At 47.7% G+C, this 13,174-nt stretch overlaps 1 protein-coding gene across 1 annotated transcript in view; it reads left to right on the forward strand.

Moving 5' to 3' along the window:
* LOC139266589 (adhesion G-protein coupled receptor F3-like) overlaps positions 1-13,174 on the forward strand; it is an 85,123-nt gene that overhangs the window by 23,055 nt on the left and 48,894 nt on the right. Inside the window, exons 6-8 of the mRNA XM_070884185.1 lie at positions 3,905-3,987; positions 11,436-11,494; positions 12,844-12,921. Of these exons, the coding sequence (XP_070740286.1) occupies positions 3,905-3,987; positions 11,436-11,494; positions 12,844-12,921 (220 nt within the window). The remainder of the gene's footprint in view (positions 1-3,904; positions 3,988-11,435; positions 11,495-12,843; positions 12,922-13,174) is intronic.

The following is a 13,174-nucleotide window of genomic DNA, read 5'->3' on the forward strand; positions in this document are numbered from 1 at the left end:
CAGGGTCTGCTCATCTGTGGAGGCTGACCTGCAAACCTGTTCTTCCAGGGTCTGTTTGTCTGTGGAGGCTGAGGCTGCAGGATTGCTTGAGGTCAGGAGTTCTGGGCTGCTGTTGCCTGTGTGTGGATTTAGGCTGCAGCTCCAGCTCGGTTGGCGCTGCTCTTTGGGAACCCGGGGAGCAGCGGTCTGTGGAGGAGTGAAGTCTTCCCAGCTCCCACGGACCGTTCTCATCCATCTTCTGCTGAGGAGCGTTGGCCCATCGCCTGCAATGACCCATAAGGGTAAACCATGCATCTCGCCCCCGTGAGATACCTGCACATCCGCTCTGCCGAGAACAGGTATCAGTTCCTTGGTGTAGGTACGCAGCTTTGTCGTGACCGGGACCAGCTTGGGTTGTGCAGCCGGGTTGTCCCACAGTTTTTCAAAAGTTCTCTGACTCATCAACGATGGACCCGATCCCGTATCCACTGCCATACTCACTGGGACTCCGTCAATTTTTACTTCCATTATCACTGGGGGCGAATCGTCGGTGCACATATACAGTCCCAACACCTCATCTTCTTCTGCCTGCTCCTCGCTGAACAGTGGATCATCCCCCATCTCCTCAGCCACATGGTGAGTCCAATTTCTTTTACACATACGCTGAAGGTGGCCTTTCAGGTGGCAGGTATTGCACGTGTACTCCGCAAACCTGCACCGATGAGCCCCATGGCTTCCTCCGCAGCGCCAGCATGGTGCTGCTTGATTGGTCCCCCTCAGCGGACTCTGAGTTCTAGGACCTCGAGGTCCGTGCTCTCTGCCCCGGGCAGTGCCACGTTCTGCAGTTCTGTCCATGGTGGGTGCTATCCTGTGGGCAGTGCCTGCTGGGTTCAAGACTGTGTGGATCATTTGCTTGGTGCTGCAAGTCGAGGTCATGTATGCCGAGCTGATGGTGATGGCCTTTGTCAGAGTGACTGTGGGTTTTGTGGCTAGCAGCTTGTGAAGGAGGCCCTCATGACCAATCCCCATGCCGAAAACGTCCCGCAACGCCTCGTCAAGGTGTGCACCAAAATTACACGGCGCCGTGAGTCTCCTGAGGTCCGCAGCATATTTGGTGACATCCTGGCCCTCGGGTCTGCAGTCTTGGTAAAATTTGTATCTGGCCGTGAGGATGCTCTCCTTCGGTTTCAACTGGTCATGAATGAGTTCAGTCAGCTCCTCGTATGACTTGTCCCTGGCGCTCGCGGGTGCCAGCAAATCCCTGACGAGACAGTAAACCTCATCGCCACAACTGGAAAGCAATATCGCCTTACACTTATCTCTCATTGCATCCGTGCTCCCCGTCAGGTCGTTTGCTGTGAAGTAGTACTCGAGCCTTTCCGTAAAGGCCCACGGTAAAATTCTTTAGCGAGCCCAGAGTAGCCATGGTTGTGTGGCGTTCATCCGCTTCCTCGTTGCCAATGTGGTGTATGTGGCACGCAAATCACTGACTCCACACGGTCTGGTGTTGATCTAACTGCTGTGACCTTAGTCCTTTATTGAACAGCTCCAGAATAGCCTCCAGGTGTGGTGGGCAGCATTTTATACTGCCTCGTGCAGGTACTTTCAGGTCTCCCACCACAGCGCCCTCTGTGGTGCACCATTGTACTTATATCATACATTTAATGTACCAGAGCAATACACAACAGTATCAATGCAAGTTTCTTTTTCCCCACTAAAATCTTGGTTCCCTTGTCTGGATTTCATCATCCTTCTAGCTGCTCACTCAGGCTGAACTGAACCAAGTAGTGCACAGCCTCAGTGTCCTGTATGACCCTAACCTGAGCTTCAGACCCCATGGTCATCTTCTAGGTCATTTATTTTCACTGCTAAAATGTTGCTCACCTCTACACTTACTTCTGAAATCTTTATCCATGCTTTATTTATCTCCAGATTCAACTTCTCCAATGTTTTCCATGTTGACCTCCCAAAATCCACCCTACACAACTCGTGGAATGCTCAGTCATCTGCTTCCTGTCTCAAGCCTCATTTCCCCATGCCTTTCCAATCTCTATTGGCTTCCTGTCCTTGACTTCAAGACTTTTGTCCTTGTTCACAAATTGCTGCATGGCCCTACCTCTGCAAAAACCTCCAGGCCTACATCCTAGTCATGCTGCACAGGTTAGAGGGCATCAGCACCTGACCACTTTGTTGCCTGGGTTATGCCCTCTTGGTCTGGACTTTCCCACCAGAGGAACTATTTTCTCTCTATCGACTCTATCAAATCCTTTAGTTAGTTTAAACACCTCGATCTTCTATTCTTCTATATTGAAGGGAATACAAGCCTAGTCTATGCAACTTCAGCAGAAGAGCTGCAGAAACCCCATTCCAGTGGAAATTCACCACTCTCTCTCACGATAATTCTACTCTACAATTTTAAAAGAAAAGTTTAGCAATTCAGGATTGATTCATTTGTATGATGCTCAATTAAAGAAGTGCATACTATGGTATAAGATTGTTCTATGCAAAAGCGGCTGAACTTCCCTGGCCCCAGTGGTGCTTCTGGAATTTGTGCGGGAGCCTGGAAAGAGCAGAATTTGTGTTGGCCCCAAACAGAGAAGACAAGCTAATGGGAGGAACTTCCCATGTCACAGATTTCCTTGTCCCTAGCCTCCCTATGGCTCAGCAACTTGGAAACGGGGACAAACTCAAATATAACGACTTGTTTAGAGGTGCAAGTGGGGTTCTAGTTGATGATCAAGGCCTGTCTACTGTCCCTAAAAATTCTGGGGGTGAAATTCCCCTGCTATATGCCTCCAGGGAGCGCTAACGGGGCGGGAAAGTTTTCGCCTGGGGGGGCATGGGGGGCACCACTGGCTCCCATGAAATTGCATGAGAGTTAGTGGAAGAGTGCAACCGGTAGCACTGCACCCTCGCTGGTAGCGGCACAGGCCTCTGGGCCTTCGGCGATGATGTCATCGGCATTCGCGGCTTCCCCTTTTCACCTTGCGATGGCCCATTTTCGCCCCACGACAGAAATTCTGCAGCGCCCCGTGAGGCTGCCGTGGGCAATGTCACGCCAGCCTCATGGGTCACAAACTAGACCGCACTTCACTTGTGGGCCAAAACTTAAAGGGGAGATGCGCGCCTCCAATTTGCGCTGCCCTCCGACTTACCAGTCCAGGCTCGGAGTCTTTTTTCATGGGATCCCTGTCACTATTCTGTAGGCCAGCACTCTGATTCGGTGCCGGGCTACGGCCATGGCACCCTACATCCCCAGTGGCCTTGTGAAGGCCCATCAAAAGACCTGCAGAGCTTGCAGCATCCCTCCTTCAACTGAAGGGAGGGGCCTTGGAAAGCGTCAGTGCTACGTGATCGCGTAGTACTCTGACGCTCACCCGGATAGCGCCCCCAATCCCGCCCCGAAAGGAAGTGGAGTGTGCGACATTGCTCTCCACTTCCTGTCAAGGGTGGTAAGCCTAATTTCACTTCCAGGGTGGGACTTCTACACTGGGCCCAGAATGTCTGGACTCAGAATGGTTACCTCCCTCAAATGGGGCGATTTCAGCCCCTCTAACTCCATTACTGACATCTGCCTGAAAAAAAATTAGCTTAGCCAGTGGCCCTGGCTTGCAAAAGAGTAGCTTGCCAACACCGCTTTTCTTCACCGCCCTCCCAACCACCTCCGCCCTGTGCCCACCAAGATGTACTCATAGTGATATGGACACTTGCCACAAGTGTTTAAGTTAAGTAGCCCTGCCCCAATCCCAGTTTCTCTGATGGGAAGGCCAAGAGAGAAGGCTGCTCACATCCACTCCACTGCATTTCCACGAGTGGAATGGAGCCTAGGGTTTAAGGCCCTCAGATGTCTTGATACCTGCATTTTGTTTGGAAACAGAAACTGTCATAGCCAAAAGTATATATCTGATTCTATGTTTCCTTGCAGTTACGGTAACAGGTTCATTTCAATTCAATGAAAATGTTACTGCTGGTACTTATAAAGACCTTAAGGAGAATTTGACAACAATGGTAGGTATAACACAACAGAATATAGTAGCTATGGCTCTGAAAAGTAAGTATAACCAATTCCTATGACTTTTATTGACAAGATATTCTCTAATAAGGAAATTATATAATTTTTTTTTTAAGTTTACCAATTTAGTATACCATTTAGATATTTCTACCATATCTACCGGTACCTCAAGTTTCTGATCGGGAGATTGGGATTAAACTGAGGTGGCTCATAAGGAGAAAAAGACTTATATAAAAATGAAAGGTTATATGATCTGGATCTGTGCTGAAGTATTTAGCGATTGTACAGTCAGGCTGAAGCAAGTAAAACAGAGATGTTCTGAATCTGCACTATACCCAATGCTACAATATTAATAGTAGAATGTTTTTTTTAAGACATGTTTTCAAATGTTGTTGCAAGTATTCTTGAAGTTGACTGATCTACTAAACTTCACGATCTTTGTGATATTTATTATTAGTTTAAAGCTATACACAAAAATCATGCTGTATGATTTAGGGCTTCCCTCGAATATATAAATAGAAATGATGGGAATAATTTTACACTCTTAGCAAACAACTTCAGCACCAAGAATACATATCGAAAATTTGGGCACACACTGCAAACTATATCATACAATCATATAGCACAAAAGGAGGACTTTCGACCCATTGTGACTGTGACGGCTCTTTGAAAGAGCTATCCAATTAATTCACCTCCATGCTCTTTCTTCATAGTGTCATGTACCTTACATTATTATATATAACTGTATCCTAACATGCTATACATGACTGTAATAAGATATGACCTGTAACCACCAGCATATGTAACCACCAGCATACCTTACCACCAGGGGTGCACTTGCAAGAGACAGGTATATAAGGACAGGTCTCAGGCAAGTGCAGCATTCCAGAGCTGTGAAATAAAGATGCAGGTCCAGAGTGACCTTGACTTCACTACATGCCTTGTGTGAATCCGTACTGATGGGACAGGACTTTACAGTGGCGACGGGTTACGGGATTACAGAATCCACAGAATGGCGAACAACGGATCAGATGAAAAGTACAATGTAGGAGGACTTTATAGAAAGGCTCCAGCAAAGCTTTGTAACCAAAGACTGGTTAGCAGACGAAAAAGCAGACAAGAGAAGAGCACATCTCTTGACCAGCTGTGGCTCGAAAACATATGCTTTAATGAAAGATCTGTTGGCACCCGAGAAACAAGCAAGCAAGTCATTTGAAGAATTGAGCACACTGGTAAGAGACCACCTGAAGCCAGCGAGCAGCCTACACATGGCCAGACACAGGTTCTACAATTACAGATGCTGTGTGGGCCAGAGCATACCCGACTTTGTGGCGGAACTTCGGAGGTTGGCTAGTTTATGTGAGTTCTCCAATGAACTGAGGAGGGAAATGCTGAGAGACTTTTTCATTGCAGGAATAGGTCATGCAGGCATATTCCGAAAGCTCATAGAGACCAAGAACCTGACCTTAGAGGCAGCAGCACTGGTTGCACAGACATTCTTGGTAGGGGAAGAAGAAACGAGGTTAATTTACAATGCAGGTACGACAACTAACGAAATATCGGAACAAGAACTTCACAGCATTAAACAAGCTGCTACCCCTACACACAGACAAAACCGGGAGAACAGGCTCTCGACAGCAGGCAGTGGTGCCAGAAGCCATCAAGGGCCACAGGAACGGCCGTTCACACCTCATCAACCCACAACGCGAGCAATCAACTACAAACTGAGAGAAGCTCAAGAGAGATCAGCCAGACACAGCTCATTCTTTGCAAGCAGTCTGTGCTGGAGGTGTGGGGATGGGCACTCATTAAGGGGATGTCGATTTCAGCAGGCTGTATGCAGGAACTGTGAATATACAGGGCATTTGGCCCGCATGTGCAAAAAAACGGCAGCTCGGCTGGTATACGAATCGGATGGGTCGGAAAGCGGACCAGAAGACGGTGGGGACAGTACCCGGGACACCGATGTACAGCGGGTCAACACGATCAATGGCCACTGCTCCTACAACAGGACGCCTCCTATAATGATGAGGGTCCTACTCAACTGGATATCTGTCAACATGGAGCTGGATACGGGAGCGAGTCAATCTCTCATGGGCGCTCAACAATTTGAACAACTGTGGCCGCATAAAAGAGACAGACCAAAACTCACAAGGGTCGACACCAAACTAAGGACCTATACCAAAGAAATCATACCAGTCCTTGGCAGCACCATGCTCTCTGTCACACACAAAGGGACAGTGAACCGACTTCCCCTGTGGATTGTCCCCGGAGACCCCCCAGCACTGCTGGGGAGAAGCTGGCTGGCAAAACTAAACTGGAAATGGGATGATGTCGATGCCATGTCATTAGAGGGATGGACCTCCTGCTCAACAGTTATAAAGCGATTTGAACATCTCTTTCAGCCAGGTGTGGGCACTTTCAAAGGGGCCAACGTCAAAATCTATATCACACAGGATGCGAGACCAGTCCATCACAAGGCCAGAGCTGTACCCTATGTGATGAGGGAAAAGATTGAACACGAACTAGACAGGCTTCTGAGGGAAGGCATTATATCACCTGTGGAATTTAGCGACTGGGCAAGTCCCATCGTCCCAGTCATGAAGCCTGATGGATCCGTACGAATCTGTGGGGACTACAAATCTACCATAAACAGAGGACCAGTACCCACTGCCCAGAGTGGAGGACTTATTTGCCACATTGGCTGGAGGTAAACTTTTCTCAAAATTAGACCTCACATCGAAGTATATGACGCAAGAATTGACCGAGAAATCCAAGCTACTCACCACCATAAACACACATCGAGGCCTTTTCATGTACAATCAATGCCCATTCGGCATCAGGTCAGCAGCTGCCATATTCCAACGCAACATGGAGAGTCTGCTCAAGTCCATCCCGGGGACAGTTGTATTTCAAGACGACATACTTTTCATGGGCAGGGACACCGACTCCCATCTCCGTAATTTGGAGGAAGTACTAAAGCGGTTGGATCGGGTAGGCCTACGAGTCAAGAAATCCAAGTGCCTGTTTCTCGCACCCGAGGTTGAATTTTTGGGCAGAAGGATTGCCATTGATGGAATCCACCCAACAGAGTCCAAAACAGAAGCAATTCGCCTGGCACCCAGGCCCCGGAATGTCTCAGAACTGCGCGCCTTTCTCGGGCTACTCAATTACTTTGGGAACTATATGCAGAACTTAAGCACGGTGCTGGAGCCTCTCCACGTGCTACTCAGGAAGGGGTGTGATTGGTTTTGGGGGGCTGCCCAGGAACGCGCTTTCAATAAGGCACGCAACCTTCTGTGTTTCAACAGTGTTTTGACTTTCTTTGATCCAGGTAAGAAGCTAGTTCTCACATGCGATGCGTCAGCGTATGGGGTCAGATGCGTTTTGCAACATGTCAATAGTGCGGGCAAATTACAACCCATAGCTTATGCCTCCAGGTCACTTTCGCGGGCGGAGCGCGAGTACGGAATGGTAGAGAAGGAGGCGCTCGCGTGCGTGTACAGTGTCAAAAAGATACACCAATACCTTTTCGGGGCCAAGTTCGCGTTAGAAACCGACACAAGCCCCTCACGTCCCTTCTATCCGAGAGCAAGGCAATAAACGGCAACGCCTCGGCGCAAATTCAACGGTGGGCACTCATGCTGGCATCCTACGACTATACCATAAGGCACAGACCAGGCACAGACAACTGTGCCGACGCGCTCAGCAGGCTAAACCCTGGCGACCACGGAAGGGTCTGACGAATAGAACTGTGAGATAGTCATGGCAATCAATGCCTTTGAGTCCACAGGTTCGCCCATGACGGCTCGCCAAATCAGAGCCTGGACGGCCAGCGACCCCACGTTATCCTTAGTAAAAAGATGTGTCCTAACCGGTGACTGGGCAGAGGCTCGCAATGCCTGCCCCGAGGAATTAAAACCCTTTCACAGGCGCATGCATGAGCTATCACTACAAGCAGACTACCTGATGTGGGGCAGCCAAGTAATCATGCCTCTGCGAGGCAGGGAGGCATTTGTCCGGGAGCTCCACCGCGAGCACCCGGGGATCGTTCTCATGAAGGCCATAGCCAGATCCCACGTCTGGTGGCCTGGTATTGACGCGGACTTGGAGCTCTGCGTCCGAAGGTGCACCATTTGTGCCCAACTCGGCAATGCCCCCAGGGAGGCTCCCCTGAGCCCCTGGCCCTGGCCTACCAAACCGTGGTCGCGGGTGCACGTAGACTATGCGGGCCCATTCATGGGCAAAATGTTCCCCGTAGTTTTGATGCATTTTCAAAGTGGATCGAATGCACCATTTTAAACTCGAGCATAACCTCCACCACTGTGGAGAGCCTCGCAACCATGTTTGCAACGCACAGAATCCCTGACATATTGGTCAGTGACAATGATCCGTGCTTCACCAGCGCAGAATTCCAAGACTTTATAATTGACCACGGCATAAATCACGTCAAGACGGCACCGTTCAAGCCGGCCTCCAACAGCCAGGTGGAGAGAACAGTGCAAATCATTAAACAAGGCATGCTTAAAATCCAAGGTCCCACGCTGCAGTGTCGCCTGTCGTGACTGAACATAAGAACATAAGAACATAAGAATTAGGAACAGGAGTAGGAGTAGGCCATCTAGCCCCTCGAGCCTGCTCCGCCATTCAATAAGATCATGGCTGATCTGGCCGTGGATTCAGCTCCACTTACCCACCCTCTTCCCGTAACCCTTAATTCCCTTATTGGTTAAAAATCTATCTATCTGTGACTTGAATACATTCAATGAGCTAGCCTCAACTGCTTCCTTGGGCAGAGAATTCCATAGATTCACAACCCTCTGGGAAAAGAAATTCCTTCTCAACTCGGTTTTAAATTGGCTCCCCCGTATTTTGAGGCACTGCCCCCGAGTTCCTCTACCAGTGGAAACAACCTCTCTGCCTCCATCTTGTCTATCCGTTTCATGATTTTAAATGTTTCTATAAGATCACCCCTCATCCTTCTGACCTCCAACGAGTAAAGACCCAGTCTACGCAATCTATCATCATAAGGTAACCCCCTCATCTCCAGAATCAGCCTCGTGAATCGTCTCTGTACCCCCTCCAAAGCTAGTATATCCTTCCTTAAGTAAGGTGACCAAAACTGCACACAGTACTCCAGGTGCGGCCTTACCAATACCCTATACAGTTGCAGCAGGACCTCCTTGCTTTTGTACTCCATCCCTCTCGCAATGAAGGCCAACATTCCATTCGCCTTCCTGATTACCTGCTGCACTTGCAAACTAACTTTTTGGGATTCATGCACAAGAACTCCCAGGTTCCTCTGCACCTCAGCATGTTGTAATTTCTCCCCATTCAAATAATATTCCCTTTTACTGTTTTTTTTCCCAAGGTGGATGACCTCACACTTTCCGACATTGTATTCCATCTGCCAAACCTTAGCCCATTCGCTTAACCTATCCAAATCTCTTTGCAGCCTCTCTGTGTCCTCTACACAACCCGCTTTCCCACTAATCTTTGTGTCATCTGCAAATTTTGTTACACTACACTCTGTCCCCTCTTCCAGGTCATCTATGTATATTGTAAACAGTTGTGGTCCCAGCACCGATCCCTGTGGCACACCACTAACCACCGATTTCCAACCCGAAAAGGACCCATTTATCCCGCTCTCTGCTTTCTGTTCGCCAGCCAATTCTCTATCCATGCTAATACATTTCCTCTGACTCCGCGTACCTCTATCTGCTGCTGGCATACAGATCTCGTCCGCACTCATTGACTGGGATCCCCCCTGCGCAACTGTTGATGAAAAGGACTTTAAAGACAAGGCTCTCATTAATCCTCCCAGACATGCACAAAATCATTGAGGCAAAGCGCCGTAAGCTGACTGAGTATCATGACAGAAATTCGAGGGGGAGATGGAATGAGATAGGGGACAAAGTGTTTGTACTAAACTATGGCAGGGGTCCCAAATGGCTTGCAGGGACAGTAACGGGCAAGGAAGGAAACAGGCTACTGGTAGTACAAATGGACAATGGCAAAACCTGCCGGAGGCATGTAGACCAAGTCAAAAGCAGATTACCAACAACACTGCAGAACCAGAGGCAAACTACAATGTGGAACTCGCACCACACCTGGTGGACAGACAGAGGGAACAACCTGAGGAAAGGGCAATCCCAACAGACAGCCCAGGCGAGTCAACAACAATCATACCAATCGAAACAGACAGCCCAGGTGAGATACCAGTAACCACACCCAAAGAAAAACAGACACCAAGGCAAACAACTGAACCACAACTCAGACGCTCCACGCGAGAGCGTAGACCACCTGAGAGACTAAACCTATAAAGACAATAAGACCTTGGGGGAGGGTGATGTCATGTATCTTACATTATTATATACAACTGTATCCTAACATGCTATACATGACTGTAATAAGATATGACCTGTAACCACCAGCATACCTTACCACCAGGGGTGCACTTGCAAGAGACAGGTATATAAGGACAGGTCTCAGGCAAGTGCAGCATTCCAGAGCTGTGAAATAAAGGTGCAGGTCCAGAGTGACCTTGACTTCACTACATGCCTCGTGTGAATCTGTACTGAGGGGACAGGACTTTACACATAGCCTAACAATTTTTTCTCCTTCAAGTATGTATCCAATTCCCTTTTGGACGTCACTATTGAATCTGGTTTACCACCTTTTTGGGAAGTGTATTCGAGATCAAAACAACTCATGTGTAAAAAAAAATTTTCCTCACCACCACCCAACCCTTATCTTAAATCTGTGTCCTTTGGCACCCAACCCCCCTGCCAGTGGAAATAATTTCTCCTTCTCTACTCTATCAAAACCGCTCATAATTTTGAACATTTCTATTAAATTTCCCCTTAACCTTCTCTGCTTTGAGGGGAACAACCTCAGCTTCTCCAGTCTCTCCACATAACTGATCCCTCATCTCTGGTACCATTCCTCTGCATACTTTCAAAACCTTAATATCTTTCCTAAAAAGTGGTACTCAGAATTGGACTCCAGCTGTGGTCTAACATGTGTTTTATAAAGCTTTGTACTCCATGTCTCTATTTATAAAGCCAAAGATCACATATGCCTTTTTAACAGCCTTGGCAACTTTCCTGTCACCTTCAGAGATTTGTGTACTTACACCCCCAGGGTCTCGCTGTTCCTGCACCCCCTTTAAAATTGTAACATTGAAGTTATAGTGCCTCTCCTCAATCTTACTTCCAAAATGCATACAGGAAATTACAAATGAAAGGACCAATAGAAATGCTAAAGTGGGTACATATAAGGTTGGGTAACTTTATACTTTTAAAAGTCTGTTTATATTTTACATTAAAAGGATTTCATTTTGAACAATGGACTTTTGTTAGTAATACTAACAATAACCTATTTTAATAGAAAATGTTGAATTATATTCCGGAAAATAACCTTCATGTATTTGTACTGTTTGCAGCTTGCCAGTTCTTACAGTAACTTGATCGGGTTCCAGTGTGTCAGAATACTTCAGTTTCGGTAATTTTTTACTGGATAGAATTAAAGTTAGCTGCTACAAAGGATATATTTATTCCAATCCTATATCTCTTTGAGAATTGTTGCAGGATTTTCTAGCTCTTGCCTCTTTGACAGTCCATTCCTTAGATGAAGCAGATCCACAGCAGTGTCCTCTAATTACTTATTGTTTAGTATTTAAATACTATATTTTGTATTAATTTTTGTATCCCTGGTTCCCATTTTTAGTACTTGGGTAATTACTTGGATTCTCATTATCTCTCTGCCTCAATCTCTCTCTCTCACTCACACTCTCTCTCTCTTGCGCTCTCTCTCTCGCTCTCTCTCTCGCTCTCTGTTTACTTTTTTAAATTATGATAATGGGCTCAATAATAACTCTTTGGGGACATTTTAAAACGGATGAGTTTGACTCAGGAACTGGGAAGTAAAATGTAAAAATCTCAAACCCAAACCTAACCCGCCTCAAATCCTGCCACTTCCAGTTTTAATGGAGGCAGCACAGACAGTGCTCAGGTAAATATTATTCTGTGGGAATCCTGGCAGAAAAAGAGAGTTGAGGACTGCTGCATGGAATAGCTAAGTGCTTTTCCAGCACTGCTTGCAGGCCAGAAGGAGCAAGAGTGCATCCCGACAGTCCTCCAAGCAAACCTGTAACCTCGCCAGTGATCGGACTTCACCCTCCCATGTCCTCCACTGGCCCCTCACTGACTTCTCCCCACCTCCCTTGATCTCTCCGCCCCTCCCACTGATATCCACCGCCCCCCGCCGCCGACCCTTGATCTCTTTCTTCCTCCTCTCCGCTCCCCGACTATGGCCTAGTGCCACAGGCGTACCCACCTGAGAGCTAGCCAACCTCTCAATCTGGCTGGCTGCAGTGGGGAAACAGAGCTCAAAAATGGTAATCATGTCCTGCCGTTAAATTTTGGCAGGACTTGAGGGAAATTCGTTCTTCTGAATTTCACGACAGCCAAATTGCATCCCCCCCACCCCTACCACCCGCCCCGCCATTCTATCTCTGCCACCCGTAAATATCGAGGCCATTGTTTTGATTTGCAGGACTGGTTTTAAATATAATACACAATGTATACAGAGGCAACGGCCATAAACTAATCTACTCAAGGAGGGCATTTTTCCACAGTTTCGCACTGTAAGTGTGGTCTTCCGCTTGTCACGTACACTTTGCTGATATACAGAAAGTCCCCATTGAAGCAGACCTACTTTTGCTTTTTTTGACATTACCATCAATCTCAGTGTCCTGCAATGTTACCAAATGATAAAGCATGTTGGTCGGTAGTCAGCTGTGGTATTATAATGGAACAAGATCCATTCGTTTCCTCAATTATTTTCATCAGATTTTCACACGAAGGAGGAAAGGATGGACAGGCTGGCTTGTCTTTCAGGCTGGAAAGCAGCCGGGGAGTGGATGTTAGGTAAGTCCGACATTGCGGGGGCTGTGGGTCGGTTGGACATCTAGGATGATCGAAAAACATGCGTCAACTCTGGTTTTAGAACTCTTTGTATGCTATAGCAGGGATTTTAACTCCCAGGCGGAATGCAGGGGAGAGGTGCCAGACTTCCAGCCTTGGGAGTTGCTGTGGGATATCCGGAGAAGCACTCCTGCCCCTCCTGGCACCACTAGAAGTGCTGTGCCTACCTTTTGGGGCCTCTGCCTCTGCTTCGACC

Source organism: Pristiophorus japonicus, chromosome 7, assembly GCF_044704955.1.
Source record: "Pristiophorus japonicus isolate sPriJap1 chromosome 7, sPriJap1.hap1, whole genome shotgun sequence".
In the NCBI taxonomy this organism is placed as follows: Eukaryota; Metazoa; Chordata; class Chondrichthyes; family Pristiophoridae; genus Pristiophorus; species Pristiophorus japonicus.